The sequence below is a fragment of the Rhincodon typus genome, chromosome 12 (genome assembly GCF_021869965.1).
Source record: "Rhincodon typus isolate 14 chromosome 12, sRhiTyp1.1, whole genome shotgun sequence".
Classification (NCBI taxonomy): domain Eukaryota; kingdom Metazoa; phylum Chordata; class Chondrichthyes; order Orectolobiformes; family Rhincodontidae; genus Rhincodon; species Rhincodon typus.
In genome coordinates, this window is record NC_063343.1 from 44,003,511 (window position 1) to 44,019,913 (window position 16,403).

Sequence of the window (16,403 nt, forward strand, 5' to 3'; positions counted from 1 at the left end):
TGTTAAGTTGCAGAAAGCAAGTTATTATAACAGTGGGGAGAGGGCTGCAAGTTCACAGTTTGATTGTTAGCCCCAAGAGATTAGTTATCTTTGATATGCGATCAAAATTTAGGGTATTTGAATATGTGTTATGGGCTTTTTTAAATGGAATTTCTGTTTACTTAGTGAATTTTGTAGCAATTATTTAGAATTTTATTCAAGCTCATCACAGCATGGCACTAGAGATCTGGATACTGAGTGAGTTTGCATAGAGGTTGCAAGGGAAAAGGGTAGCATATGGAAGGCATGAGTTGGCACATGCTGGCATTGGTAGGGCAAAGGGTACACGTGGAGGGAGATGTGTGTGAGAGAGAGAGTAGAAGGCAAGAGGGACCTAATATTTAACAAAACAATTAGGATGAAGTCTTAGATAAACAAGATGATCCTTAAAACATCCTGGCATAGTACCTGGCAGCTCTTATGACTGCCTCAGATCTGCATCCAGGGCTGGGCACTCACTTCCCCACTCTCACAACTCAACCACAGGAAAAGAAAATTAAACCTTTGCGGGCACTTTTTGCTGAGGCAGGAAAAGTGACCTCACCCAGTTCTGGTACTATTCCATAATTGTATTAATGGGAAACCTAGAGTTACCGACATTCCCATTACATGGTGCGAAAATAAGTCAAAAATAATCTTACACACATAAATTGCTGCAGCAGTTCACTTATTCCTTATTACAAGTTTTTACCTCAGAATAAAGTTATGACAATTCAAAAGGAGATTTATAATGTATAAGGAAAGGTATTATTTCAGTGTTTTTTGCTTACCACCCATGAAACAATTCAATGATAAAAGAGCTAGACAAGTAATTAGTTTTACAAACTGCTTTAACAGATAAACAACATTTGATATCATTCCATGTCAAGAACAGCTGTAACTTAATTCAACACAGTACGATACCAAAGAGTCCATGTGGAAAATGCATCATAAAGTGCATATGGTGCAGAGAGACAAGTGATGTCGTCTCAAGTTACCCCTGGAATGCATTTAATAATCTACTACCATAGTTGGAAAAAGGTTTCAGCTAATACACTCTTAAAAATCTTGTTGCAGCGGTGGAATAACAAACATCTCTCTGGCTTGAAAACAGCTTTAAATTTAATGGAATACTTCACGCTGTTCTTTTAAAATTAAAAAAGAAATATAATCAAGTTAAATCAATTCTCTGCAAAACATGCAATGATCAGATGCAATCTACATTTAGAAAAACCACTGGGTATGGTAAGTCAGCATTATAAACACATTTATGCTACTTCCAGTAACTGCAACACCTGGCAACAATCGCAGGCTCAAATACAGCAACATGTTAGCAACATGCTCCATTTTAAAATGAATGAATGAGCAAGTTATGCATTATGGTCGACACAACTGCAAACTCAATCAAACCAAACTAAGTTAACCTGCAGAAAACTGAGATAACATTTAATATTTTTCTGTTTTTAAAAAAGTAAATTTGGATATTGGCAATTTCATTTTTAGACACAAGTTTCAGTCAGTTTGATTAAAACCAGCTGGACAAGCTCTAGTCTAAAACAGCCCGTCACTGCTGGTTTAATCTACTCTCTGCCATATTCAAACACATGCTATCACTTTATAAATGGCTTCTTCCAAGCGTGTCCCAGTCACAGTTCTATCTTTCTTTCCCAGCATACACTCACTTGTACTATCTTGGCTTAATTTCAATATCGCTGTTTCTGCTCTATTCCATTGTTTGGCTTACATCCCAGTCATCCACAGGCTGTGAATGAGGCTCATCCATATAGATGTGCTATAACTTCCTAAAGCATTTCACCTGCAACGGCAGACGATAGGAACACTATATTTGACTTCCAGATTGCAAGATGATGGGATCAAATATTGGTTCCTGGTCCTGATTGCTTAGTGAACTCTTGGTGGAATGGAAGAGGGCATGTATGAACAGGAAGGGGCAGAAATAGTCTCTGCTCCATCAGTTCAGAGTCAAATATTCATTTCCAAAGTGCTACCTTCAATCAGAAATAGCCAGGGATTGATGCAGGCATCTAAGTGCAGCAGCCCAATCTGTGTTACCACTTCACAAGTGGGGAAGAGGAAAGAATTTTGAAAAGTATAATTTTGACATGTCTGAGATTTGGCAAAAATAAATACTAAAATGTTGGCTGGAGTCTCCTAGGACTTCCCATCCTCTGCCCTCGGGATATTTTTGAATTGCTGGCATGAAGAACTTAATTGGATGGGAGGTAAATATTCAGTTTCCTGATGGCAAGTTGAAGTTTGCTATTGAGTTCTCACAAGCTTTCAGGCATTTCATACCTTTGTTATTGGGAATCAGTTTTGCCTTCATAAGAATATTATGAATTCTAATGAAGACCCAACCTGCTGGGAACACCTGCACCGGTGCACTCAATAGCCAAAACCAGGTAGGATACATAGAACACACGCATTGTGCCAGGTAGGACACATATCCACTACTTTGACAAGGGTGGCATCTAATGTGTCTGTCTGTCTGTGTGTTAAGATCCCTCAGCTAGCCAGTGACTGAAAGCATCCATGAAGTGATGATCTTGGTGCATATTCAACTGATACCAATCGTTCTGCTGGACCTGGCTCTCAATGTCAGTCACCAGCAGTCCACAGGAGCAGAACGTGCACGCATGCCCCAGCTACAACATCTAACAGAACTTGGGCAGACTCCTCTGTCCTGCGCTTCAGTCTCTGACGCCTCTGCAAGAGTTTCCCTTCCTTGCTTTTGTATTATTATTATTAACATTATTACTATTATTGTCTCATGAATGGCTGAATCCAGAAGATCATCATCTATAATAGGTTCAGCAGGGGCTTGCTCTCCATACGTCTTCTGACTGTCAGAGACTTACGCCATTTCTGCCTCCTCTAGCTGCAGCCTAGTATCAGTGCTGTGCTCACCAGAATGTGACCCTGACCCTGTTCCAGATACATTACCGTCTGAGCTAAATGTTTTTACACTGGTGGAGGGCGGAGAGCAATGTCTTGATGGCGCTTGTAGCACCCCAGCTGCTCCATCTCAAAGGTATGCTATGAGGTGCTATTAGTAATGGGCCTAGAACTCATAAGTCCTTAGTCTTGGCTTGGGAATGGGATCTGAAGACTGCAGAGAAAAACAAAGATCTGTTAATGTTGTGAGACACCACCCCTACCCAAGGTTTAATTAAGATGTTGGTGCTTGATTTGAAACTGGGACTAGCTGTTGGCAGGCACTATACGGCTGTAGATATCCAATTTCCCCTTTATCACAGGGATAACTCCCTTGCTCATCTCCCAGTTCAGTGGCATCTGCCTTGAACAAGTTGAGGAGCCTTATACCAGGCATTCCCTGCCTCCATTGACTGTGTACACCCACACTTATATATGACCTCAGAGGCAATTGACATATTATATCGTAATTTGTTGTGGTTGGTTTGCTAGTGTAGGCTAAAACATTGATAAGGCAACTGCAGAAAATCAATTTCAACACTTCAAAAAAAAAAAAATTTAAATAACATATGATGCAACAGTGTGCAAACTACTAATGCATGTATAAATATCAATTCTCTATTTAGCCTAGGTATTCTTTTTTTCTTAAAAAAGATGAAAAACATTTTCAGTAGAGACTAATTTCAAATAAAACTTGTAAATGCAATTTACATTATCTTTCCCCACAGTGTAAATTCAAGCTTCCAACCAGCATAAAAACAAAGTTGCTGGAAAAGCCCAGAAAGTCTGGCAGTATCTGTAAAGGAAAAAACAGAGTTAACGTTTCAGGTCCAGTGACCCTTCCTCAGAAAGGGCCTGCAGTTTTTTGGGATTTTTTTCCTAGTCAGCATAAAGCTGCTTTAGTTCTAGAACTGGAATTGGCCATCAACAAGACTATGGACCTCAAACTTCAAGGAAATATGACTTTGTTTAAGCTAATTAAAATAGACAAGAGCAGTAACAGACTAACACAACAGTAAAGAGCTCTTGCCTACATGTCACATTTGAACACAGAACAATATAGCACTGGAACAGATCCTTTGGCCCTCCACTGGCCTGTGAGCTTCTAAAAGCATCAGCCAAAAACAGACAAAACGGACACAGACAAGTTTTCCTAAGTGTTTAAAACAGGAGTAGTACTTCTTGTACTTATAACCAGGCACGAATAAACAGATCCTGAAAACTCACTGCCTTCAGCTTTGTAATGCAGTGAAAATATTTGTGGGGAGAGTACAAAAAGAAAGGCTAAGATGGAATTACAACTTCAAAAAGACACCCAGAATGTATACAAGATTGTTCGAAATGTCAGAATACCCCATCTGGACGAGGATCAATCAACAACTACTTAGCCTTTTCTTCCAAAAAAAATGTAAAATATTTTCAAGGTGTACTGAGAATGGATAAAGTAGTTTATGCCCTGCCAAAAAAAAGTTTATCATTCTTTTATTATTAGTTTCTATAATTTAACAAAACCCTGATTAACATTAGCAAATTTATTTAGCTTAATGGGAAGGGTCAAATACTATTCATGTGGGTTACACCTGCAATCAATCACCACCCTGCCTTTGCTAATTAGCAAAAGATTCACTTGCCAAGACCACATTTGGCTAAAATGAGAGCCTCATGGATTGGTCTACTTTCGTAATGTAGACATATTGATACTTTAAGCAATGAACGAGACAATAATGTTATTTTAAAACCATTCCGAAGTCAGTAATTCAAAAGGCTTTGTTATCTCAATCAGGCAGTTGTTCAACTGAAGTTGGTTGGCAGACAATTCAATGATGCTGACAAAAATTAAGGGTTAAAAAGTTACATTAGGAAAAAGCAGAGTCAATCGAAGCACCCTTCTGCTGTTAGGAAAGCACAATACTGTGGATACTGAAAATCTAAAACAAAGAAAACATTAGAGAAACTCAGGCCTGGCAGGACCTGTGGAGAAAGAAACTGAGTTAATACTTTTGAGTTGAAAGACTTGAAACACTAACTCTATTTCATTCTTCACAGATGCTGCCAGATCTGCTGAGTTTCTCCAGCAGTCTCGGTGTTTGTTTCACCCTTGACTATCCCAGGTAACTTAACACAGACCAAGAAACAAAACTGGTCTGCTCATCCCTGCACAGTTCTGCACCACAGTGCACTAGCAAGTATCCTTTGCTCATTGGAACAGGTCAGCCTACTGATGGCTTCACAAACACATACTGACAGAAAGGGATCAATAAGCAAAGAACATAGATTCAAAGCAAGTGGTCAAAGGATTCTTTTCACCCAGAGCATGGGAGAAAATTCGGGAACTCTCTGCTTGAAATTGAAGTAAAGCAGAAACCCTCATTGCATCTAAAACATGTCTGGATACGCACTTGAACTGCTGCAACCTCCAGGATAATGAACCAAAAGCTGGAAACTGGGATGAGACTGGACAGCTCCTTCTTAGCCATCACAGAGAATGGACCAAATAAGCAGTAGGCACACTTCAGCTACTGCCTAACTTGTTCCAAGTGAGAACAGGCAGAATGCCTCTGCTCTTTCCCAACTCCCTTAACAGGTTTCTTTTAAAAAGGATGCATGTGCCAATTCATTAGATGTTTAATTAATTTAATCGATGTGATTTTATAGGACACAGACAAGTTTTCCTAATTGTTTAAAACAGGAGTAGTACTTCTTCTACTTATAACCAGGCACGAATAAAAATAATAAAAGTACTGACTCTTTTGTATTCAATAATTCACAGACATAGCTACAGACATGTAAATTACAAGTTGGAAGGATATATCATGTCATTTAAAATTCCAGAGAAGAAAGCCAGTCATGTATGGATTTGGATGATTTCGGGCTGAGTAATTTAAAAATATTGATGGAATACTTCTACTTGGCTTCCTGCGGTCAGCAGCTGCGAGGTTAGTTTTTAAGATGTTACCCTGACATACAGTTGGTAAAAGAAGGCAGAGTTCAGGCTGCAGGATAGAAACTGGGAAATAGAGAGTGCTTCTCCTGTGGCCCGACATCTCTGGCTGGAGAAAATATGTATATTTTTTAAAAGCACAAAAGGTGGTTTAGGAAGGCCATCACACTCCCCTCTCACCTCCTAGTTAGTCAGTCGAAGATGATCATAGCCCTAAACTGATTCTAGATTAATGGCTTAGAGATCAATGGTTGGAAGAGTTCCTTTCACAGCCAGGATCCATTATATAAAGGAATGGAGTTTAAAGACTCATTCCCAAACATCTCAATACACAGCTGAATTTTGGATATTTTAGGACTGGATCAGCAGATAGAGTTATTCACACTCCTCTAAGGCTATTGTCCCTGAAGGATTCTTCTGGACAGCCTGACTCTTGTTAATGGGATTAGAATTTGTAGGGCTCAGTTATGCAAAGGTTCCAGCATAGAATGAAGGAACAAGTGAGAGTGAATCAATGAATGAATGACTTTTTTGATAAAACATGATTTTAGCACAGGCTTAGAGAAGAACCACTCTGTTCCTGAAAAGATCATACCTTTTGCAATTCCTCCATCACCACACGTGCAAAACTGGATTAGACTACATCCATCTCAAATCTCCCCAGCAATTTCAATCTTAAACCAATGAGCATACTTAATCAACATGTGCACAAGGTACATTACGTGTAATTCTAGAACTAAAGTGGTTTATGGGACCCTGGGAATTGTATACAAGTTTACCTCTTAAAAAAAAAGGTAACTACAGGTCAGTAGTAATTCATTGGTAGTGAATCATTTTAGATAATACATTATATAAATACATCTGTCTTGCCACATGTGCCGATAGAAATTAAACAAATATGACAAGTTTTCATATGCTTTACACAATACTAGAAGGCCAATGCATTCCACAGATGTACCACTTAGGTATTTTTTAATATTTTCTGGCACGATCAACACATAGGAAGGGTTCTACTTCATTGGCTATATGGATATTTATGATATTCACAGTCATTCCTGCAAGCCTCATATTTATTTCCTATCACAAAATCCTGAAACAATTTGCCATGGGGAATAAAAATCCAAGACTGCCGACGCTTTTGAAATTCCCATGCTTGCAAAGTCTGACTCCCACTGCATCTGATGGTTTGCCCAGTGCTGGAGATATGATATTCTAATGACTAAGGACAAGCATTTTTCCTATCACTCCCTCAATCTGGCTCAGTTGGTATCACTGTCACTTCCGAGTCACAAGGATTGGGCTCAATCACAAAAACTCAAGGTTGAGATTCCAGTCCTCTGCTTTTCACAGGAGATGTGAAATTGTGGCCCTTCAGCTTTCTTGGATGGTTAAAAAGAATTCCACGGTAGTATTTTAAAGAAGTGCTGAGGAGCTGTCCCCAGTGTGCTGGACAACATTTATTCCTATACTACAACAGCGAATACACTTCAAAAAGTACTTTCTTGGTTGTAAAATGTTTATAAATCATTATAAAATACAAGTGTCTCTTTATCAAGCTATGTACAACAATTATTGTGACTCTGAAGAAAGCGCCAAGGTATTTTAGAAATTTGCTAACATTAAAGAGTCAAATATCAGAAAACTGCATTTTAAAATGTAGCTCCAGCACATCCTGTTTTATTCACAAATTACCTGCCTTATTGCAAAGAAACTCAATAAAGTTGAATTAAAAAGGTTGATAGTAGAATAAAACATATTTATAAATCAGGCATACCAGCACACAGATAACAGCAGCAGACTTCAAAATAATTTCATTTCCTGCATATTATTTACTCGAGTTTGCATGTTAATCGACAGCACTGACATTTGAGAAACAATATGGATATTGATAAAATCGATGTGAAAACCAAACGCTGCTACAAAGATTTTAGAATTGCGGTGACTGCAAGGATCATGTGGCAAGATTTCAAGTTTTAGGGCTTTAACTGTAACAATCAAGCTGATCACTTTATACCTCTATTTTACCCTAAATCAAAGAGGCAGGCCCAATGAGGAGGAAGAGTCAAAGCTGCTTATAAATATTTCACTGGATCCAAGAATTGGAGGAGAGAGGAGACAAGCTGCATAAAATTTATAAATCCAAGCAGCTTCCCATCTGAGGAGCAAGAAGACAGGCAGAAAGGAGGAACAGGTATCAGAGAGGTTGGTGGAACTAATCTACTGGGCTGTGTGCATTTATGCAAATCAATTAATCTAACCCAATCATTCAATTCCTGCATAATTTAAGGCACCATTCTTGTAGTGAAGTGGTAGTGTCCGTACCCCTAGACCAAGAGGCCCAAATTCAAGTCCCAGCTCGCTCCAGAGGTGTGTAATGATCTGTCTGAACAGGCTGATTAGAAAAATAGGTGCAATAAAAAAAAAGGCAGAAAAATTATTCAAGTCTATATTCAAGTATTTTTTAATATGTAAGTGTTTCTGAATCTACCAACTTTTCAGGCAATCAGTTCAGTACGATCACTCTCAAAAATTCTCCACTCCCTGTGCCACACCTGCCAATTTCTTTCAAAATATGCCCCTGGTTTATTGATCTCTGTTAAGGGAACTACTTTATTTCTCTATATTGGCCTTCATAATTCGCACACTGCAATTAGAACTTCCCTTTGTTGTGCTATGTTACACGGTCAGTATACCTCTACTAGACACAATTGTTATATCATCATTGTATCATCACATGTAACCTGAGGTTATAAAGATCTCATACAATTGGATGAGGCATTGGCCTAGTGGTATTATTATTAGACTTTTAATCAGAGACCCAGACAATATTTTGGGGATCCGGGTTCAAATCCCACCACAGCAGACAGTGAAGTTGAATTCAATGAAAATCTGGATTTGAGTCTAATGATGACCATGAAACCACTGTCGAAAAACCTATCTGGTTCACTAACGTCCTTTAGGGAAGGAAACTGGTCTGGGTAATTAGGGCAATAAATGCTGGTCTAGCCAACAATATTTTTTTAAATTCATTCACAGAATGAGGGCATCGCTGGCTAGGCATTTGTTGCCCATCCCTAATTGCCCAGAGGGCAGTTAAGAGTAAACCACATTGCTGTGGGTCTGGAGTCACATGTAGGCCAGACCAGGTAAGGGTGGCAGTTTCCTTCCCTAAAGGACGAGTGACCCAGATGGGTTTTTCCAACAATTGACGATGGATTCATCGTCATCATTTGACTCTTAATTCCAGATATTTATTGAATTCAAATTCCACCATCTGCTATGGTGCGATTCAAACCCAGGTCCCCAGAACATTATCTGGGCCTCTGGATTAACAGTCCAGCAATAATACCACTAGGCCATCAGTTCCCCCGTGAGTTAATGAAAAAAAAACAAACACCATCTTGCCTCAGATCACATGAAGCGTAGCACTCTGCTAGAAGCACACTCGTATGTTGTAAACTAATAACTTAATGTTAGCCCAGACACTTAAGTACCCAAGGAATGTAATGTTCACATATAGTGGCTAATTGTGATAAATGTCTGTTGGATTCTTCAACACTACAATATTCACACCCAGTTTCTTAAGTTACTGAAGATAAAACAAGCATTACTACATCAAGTAAAATACCCTGTTGGAGGTAAACTCATACCACCCTTCGTTTCCCATGTTTTCCAGCAATTAACCCTAACCTATCCTAATCTTTGCTCTAAGCTACAATACTCAATTCCTGGAAATATTCTCGCAATATCCTCTATGCTCTCTCTAATGTGATCACATCCTTCCTGTTATGTGGTAAACAGAACTATATGGAGTGTGCTACCTCTGGTATGCTGCTGATTTCATTTTTGTCCTGCAGCAAGATTCATGCTGTTTGGGTCCTCATTGTTATATTGCATGCAACTTCCCACCAGCTTTTCCTTCATGTTATGTGATGCTAACAACCATCCAATCACCAACATCCCCCTCCCCACCCCACCCAGACAGTTTACAGAATATATCAGTATCTGTCTTCAAATGCATTAAATCTGCAGTCTTAAGTTTTGTTTGCAAAGCTTCATTGTAAAGTAATTTGAAGCAGAATCTTTAAAATAACTTCCGTTAATCTAATTATCCCATAGCTGAGAAAAAGACTTTTAAGACATATTGTGTTCCATTTTATTTAATCTACTATAGCTAGGTTAAAAAAAAAATCACTCAGCAAAACATACCAGCATGTGCGTACTGAATCAGTCTCATCTCTTTCAAATGAACACAACATTTAATGTTCCTAAAATATGAATGTCTGTCAATATCCATCTGTGAAGAGATGTGACTGATATCAGTTTTAACCAATAAATCCATCAGCCTTTGGTTTTCAACCAGAAATGTTAATGTTTTGTTTTTAGACTATAGCCTATTTATTAGGTGCAGAATTGTTAAGATAAAGCTTAAGTGTCACCTTTACTCCTGGTATACACATGGAGATATGTCTTAAGTGCAAAAGAAATATTATGGTGCAGCTGCAGTTATATAGGACCAACATCCTGGAAATGCCATTCTGCAATGTTGTAGAGGGTGTTTATTTCCATGGAACAGTTCAGTTACATTCAGTTTAATAATGTGTGCTACTTTGGCTAGTATCAATTCCAGGAACAAGAAATATCTTATACCATCAGAGGGCATCGGTTTAAAGGTGAGGGGGAAAATGATTTAAAAGGGACCTGAGGGGCAATTTTTTCCATGTAGGGTGGTGCATATATGGAATGAGCTGCCAGAGGAAGTGGTAGAGGTTAGTACAATTACATTTAAAAGGCTGTGCTATGTGACAGGTACATGGATAGGAAGGGTTTAGATGGATGTGGGCCAAACGTAGGCAAATGGGACTAATTCAGTTTAGGAAACCTGGTTGGCATGGACAAGTTAAGCGAAGGGCCTGTTTCTATGCTTTATGACTCATTCTGAGTGACATTAATAATTAGAGCGAAATTGGACACATCACCCATATATGCCACATATGTACTCCATTAAGACTTCCAAAGGCATATAATTAATGAAGTTCACAACTAACAGGAATAAGAGACTTTTTCTTTAAATTTAATTTTATTTGACGGTACAAACAATTCAGTCAGTTACAGGTCCAATGGCAAACTCAACCCTCCAACACCTTGCCCATTCTGAACAGAAAAGCCTAAATTTGCTCTAATGACACTAAAAGAGCTGAGTTCAATCTTTCCTTTTGCTACATACTCCTACATCCACTCTGGAATCAAGAGTATAACCAAGGTGCAATTTTTCCCTCCCTCACAGAACACTGGGGCTGGATGTAGCACCAGTTGAGATTCGCTAATAAGCCAAGATGCATCGATCTCATCGGCCAACAGGAACCGTTAATACAAACGATATAAGATTCTCATTACACTGGTTTGGGTTCATTTTAGATCCAAAAGCTACAGGTGCTCTATTGTACAAAGCCCCTCAGCTACAAAGAACTTATGGGCTGATTTTCCTATAAGTTTTATGAGTAAAAATCTCAAATCATCTGTTTTCAGACTTCCTTTTTCATTGTAATTATCAGGATGAATTTCAACCTCACATTCTTTCGATACAAGCCATTATTCATTTCATTTTAGTGACTATTGAATGACTCACTCAAAGCTGTTCAGAGAGACTTGTAGCTGTTTAAACCCAAATAATCAAATTCCAAAGTTTCTGACATGGGTTTTATATAGAGGAACAGAAAACCAATGTTTGTTGAAAAGATTATGCTTAAGCCACGCTAACCATTTAAGCTTTCAAAAATACTGTACCTGGTTAAAATTCTTGAATGAAAATTCTTTAAAAAGGGCATCTCGATCTTCAACTTCCCCCCATCCAGCTGCTTTTAGTTCTGGTAGAAGCTGTTCTCTTTCCTCTGGAGTTAACCACTGGGGCTGTGAAGCCTAAAAGAACATCAAGCACAAAATATTAAATGAACATTGCCTAATTTCACCAAGTTTAGCAATATACAGTAATTTATTTTTTAAAAATGTAAATTTTACACAGTAACTTATAAAACTATAAACAAGAATGTTTATTAATGTAAACCATCAAGGATTGTGTATAATTAAAAAGACACAAACATGACATTTCATTTGAATCCTAATGCCGTGTTTTCTTTTTCGATATGACAAGGCGAGTTTTACATGGGAAAACCACTGAGAAGGAACTAAAATCTCACGCTGACACCGCTACAATTAATTGAACATTCACCCACAGCAAGTATCCGTGGGGAAAGAAAGTGGAAACAGTTCATCACACTCTGGATAGGAGAGGAACCAAGCATGTCTGCCTCAGCTGAGCAACGGAGAAGTAACATTGGTAAAAGATTGAGATCAACTGTTTCAGAAGCTGAATTATGGACATGGTAGTCAAGGAGGTAAACAACATTACAGTTACAAGGGATGTCAATGATATTTTAGACTGCAGCCATTTCAAGCTGTGACACAAGCAAAATCCTGATCAAGGATAATCAAACAAGCAATTGCAGGAAAGATGGGCACGACTTGGAGGCCACAAATTATTCAACTATTTCAGAAAGGAAAAAAAGCTAATTTGCAAATGTAAAACTTTTATTAAAGAGAGAGAAGTAATGACAACAGCCAATACCCAAGGAGATGGACCAACTTTGAAAGCATGCATTCACATATTTTACACTTATTAAAACTGTGGATTCTCATAAAACTTTAACACATAAATAAGGTTATGATTTTTTTTGCATTTCATGGACGCTTTTGACAGAGCATGTAAAATGCTTCAACAACAAAAGCCTTTATTCTGCTGCATTATCTTAAAACCACCACAAGATGGCAAATCACCTTAAATAGAATCCAAATAACAAATTTGCCAATACAGATTATAGCTCAATAATCTAGCAGTCACAGGACCTGCCAATGGGAGGTCATGTGTCCAATACAGTACCCTGGGCTCCTGACCTGTGCCATCCCCTAAATAAAAAATCATGGAATGTAGACATCACTGGCTGGGCCAATAATTATAGCCCATTCTTAACTGCCTTTCTCAACAGCCCTGCAATAAATATGGGCCCAACAAGCAACGTCCAAATCGGAAGTACTGTGGGTGCCAGGCGACATATGGGTGCAGGACAAAACAGAGGCTCACACTGTGTAACAGACTTCTGAATCTAGGACTGCCTGTAAGTAACAACGTTGCACCTTCAAAATCAAGTATACTGAAAATTTCTGACCCTTTTGAAATCACAATGCATCACAGGAAATCTAGTACACTGCTAATTTTTCACAAACATGTTAATTATTGAGGCTCAGTATAATGTCGTCTTTTCATCTTAGTTACTTAAGTGGCCAAATGAAGCTTAATACAGTCAAGTGTAAAGAGTTCAATGGTCACTGATCAATTGTGGTATCTTATTACAATTTCAAGTGCATCTAGTTAGCATGAACGTAATCTCGTGCTGTGGATTTGTGATTGTTTGAACCCTAGGTTCTATGAGAAGAAAAATTGGATATTCCATCTCAAGTAATTAGCCTCAGGGTACAAAAGACCCTTAGACATTATTGTATTATGGCACTGATACTGACCAGGTATACCCTGTACATTTAAGGCATGTCACAATGATAATGACATATATAAAGACAGCCACTCTGTCAGCATACAGAAAAAAGTAACAGATGTAAGCCATTCAGTCCTCAAATTGTTTGGGAGCCCAAGCATCATTCCAGAGTTGAAGATCGAACAAAACTGGATTCTGCTCCCAAATCAGATGTACTCCTTTTAAATCAATTGGAAAGATGATGCTCATTTACAGTGTACTCTACTTGTTGTGCTGAAGCTTTTCAGGGTTAATACTTTGCTGGTATATTAATTCTGTATTCTGCAGGTCACTCGTCTGTACATTTTTTTGAATTAATCTATTTACTTTACTTGCCCTTTAAAAATAGAGCATTTTCTTTCTTCTTTGTCAATAGTGAACACTTTATGCTTAATACTTAGGTTCAGTGCAACATTGGACAATAAAAGCCGTCAATTTGCATCTGTAAATAAGTTTAAAAGCACAAGTTGACATTCTAATGTTTTAACGACAGCTGCTAGTAATACTGTACAAGTCAGGTCCCAGAGTGAAACCTGACCCTGATACAGCACAAGTTTCATGTTTATTTTTGTTCACTGTGGAGGTCAGTCAATGAACATATTCACACGAGGCTGCCAATGTACTTATAAGAAAAGAACAAACAAGTTTATTATTAAAAAAAGAAAAGCACGAACTGTAATAGCACTGGAGGGGGTGCAGAGGAGATTCACTCGGTTGATTCCAGAGTTGAGAGGGTTGGATTATGAGGAGAGACTGAGTAGGCTGGGATTATACTCATTGGAATTCAGAAGAATGAGATCTTCTAGAAACATACAAGATTATGAAGGGAATAGATAAGGTGGAGGCATGGGGGCCGTTTCCACGAGCAGTTGAAACTAGGACTAGGGGGCATAGCCTCAAAATAAAGGGAAGCAGATGTAGGACTGAGGTCAGGAGGAACTTCTTCACCCAAAGGGTTGTGAATCTGTGGAATTCCCTGCCCAGTGAAGCACTTGAAGCTACCTCGCTGAATGTTTTTAAGGCAAGGCTAGATAAATTTTTGAACAGTAAAGGAATTAAGGGTTATGGCGAGCGGGTGGGTAAGTGGAGCTGAGTCTCAAAAAGATCAGCCATGATCTTATTAAATGGCGGGGCAGGCTCGAGGGGCTGGATGGCCTACTCCTGCTCCTTGTTCTTATGTTCTTATGTAATACACTGTATAAGAACTACATCAAAAGATTGTTGCCAGGGTTGGAGAGTTTGAGCTGTAGGGAGAGGCTGACTAGGCTGAGGCTATTTTCTCTGCAGCGTTGGAGGCTGAGGGGTGATCTTAAAGAAGTTTATAAAATCATGACGGGCATGGATAGTGTGAATAGTTAAGGTTTTTTCCCCAGGGTAGGGGAATCCGAAACTAGAGGCATAGATTTAAGGTGAGAGGGGAAAGATTTTGAAGGGACCCAAGGGGCAACTTTTTCAGGCAGAGAGTGGTGCATGTATAGAATGAACTGTCAGAGGATGTGGTGGAGGCTGGTACAATTACAACATTTAAAAAGGCATCTGGATGGTACATGGATGGGAAGGATTTAGAGGGATATGGGCCAAATGCTGGCAAATGGGACTAATTTAGGATATCTGTCTGGCATGGGTGAGTTAGACCGAAGGGTCTGTTTCTATACTGTACATCTGGATGACTCTCCTGGAATTATCTTATTGCAAGTATCAGAAAGAATGATTCATCCCTTTTCATCCTTGCAATAACCTTACAGACACTCAAACTCTGAAGCGTCACCCTTTTATGCACACTACAGTTTCTTGCTAAGCTAGCATGTCTGTAGTCGGTCTCATTTTGGCAAATGTCTGCACATTCATTTGATGCTTTTTTTTAGTTAATATCTGGCTCCGAGACTCTTAAACTGCTAACACCGCTTACTTTTGCTGCTTAAGATGGTTTGTTAAATGCGTCGTCAACAACCTCATTGGATGTCTTCCCTCTATCAAACCCCTGCAGTTCTTTTTCTTCACGGTCTCCTGAGCAACTCAGGATTTCTCCCAGACTTGCATACTTAGAGACTGCTGCTCATAGCACCCTTTGGTATTATGTGTACCTCTTCTTTCTGCATGAACCTGCTTCATGTCACACACCCCTCCATCCACCCCTTTCCCTCTGTAGAAATCATAAAATTCAAGTCCGGAAATGCTTTTGCAATTTGTGTCCCCAGGCGGCATGCTGGGCATTTCGCTGAAAACACATGATTTCTTCTCACCAGTTTTGCAAATGATCTTCTGAACTTAAAAAGGTAAGCAAATCTTCACAGAACTAAAATCTAAAATCTAATCATCCTCCATTTTAAAATCCAAGGTCCATAACATTAATTATAAATTATTAAATTTCAGAACAATAGTTTTAAACTCATGTATTGTCTGAATCCTTCCTGCTCCCATTATCATTATCATCTTCACCCAACAAGGCAAAAGGCTCATTAACTTCCATCTCCAGTGTCTACATTATATCATTGGCATCACATGGAAAGACAAGGTCATCACAAAGCAGCCCATTCTGGGGCAAGCATGCTAGCTTGTGGACCTAGTGATATTATCACTGGACTGTTAATCCAGAGATACTGTTCTGGGGACCCGGGTTCAAATCCCGCCACGGCAGTTGGTGGAAATTGAATTCAATAAATATCTGGAATTAAGAGTCTAATGATGATCATAAATCCATTGCCGATTGTTGGGAAAAACCCATCTGGTTCACTCAAGTCCTTTAGGGAAGGAAACTGCCATCCTTACCTGGTCTGGCCTACATGTGACTCCTGACCCACAGCAATGTGGTTGACTCATAATTGTCCTCTGGGCAATTAGGGTTGGACAATAAATGCTGCCTAACCAGCGATGCCCTCATCCCATGAATGAATAAAGAAAAA

General features: G+C 38.9%; 1 protein-coding gene across 1 annotated transcript in view; it reads right to left on the minus strand.

Annotated features, from left to right (window-relative positions):
* Positions 1-16,403, minus strand: part of LOC109912335 (pterin-4-alpha-carbinolamine dehydratase 2) — a 62,821-nt gene that overhangs the window by 36,640 nt on the left and 9,778 nt on the right. Inside the window, exon 3 of the mRNA XM_020511762.2 lies at positions 11,702-11,833. Within this exon, the coding sequence (XP_020367351.1) occupies positions 11,702-11,833 (132 nt within the window). The remainder of the gene's footprint in view (positions 1-11,701; positions 11,834-16,403) is intronic.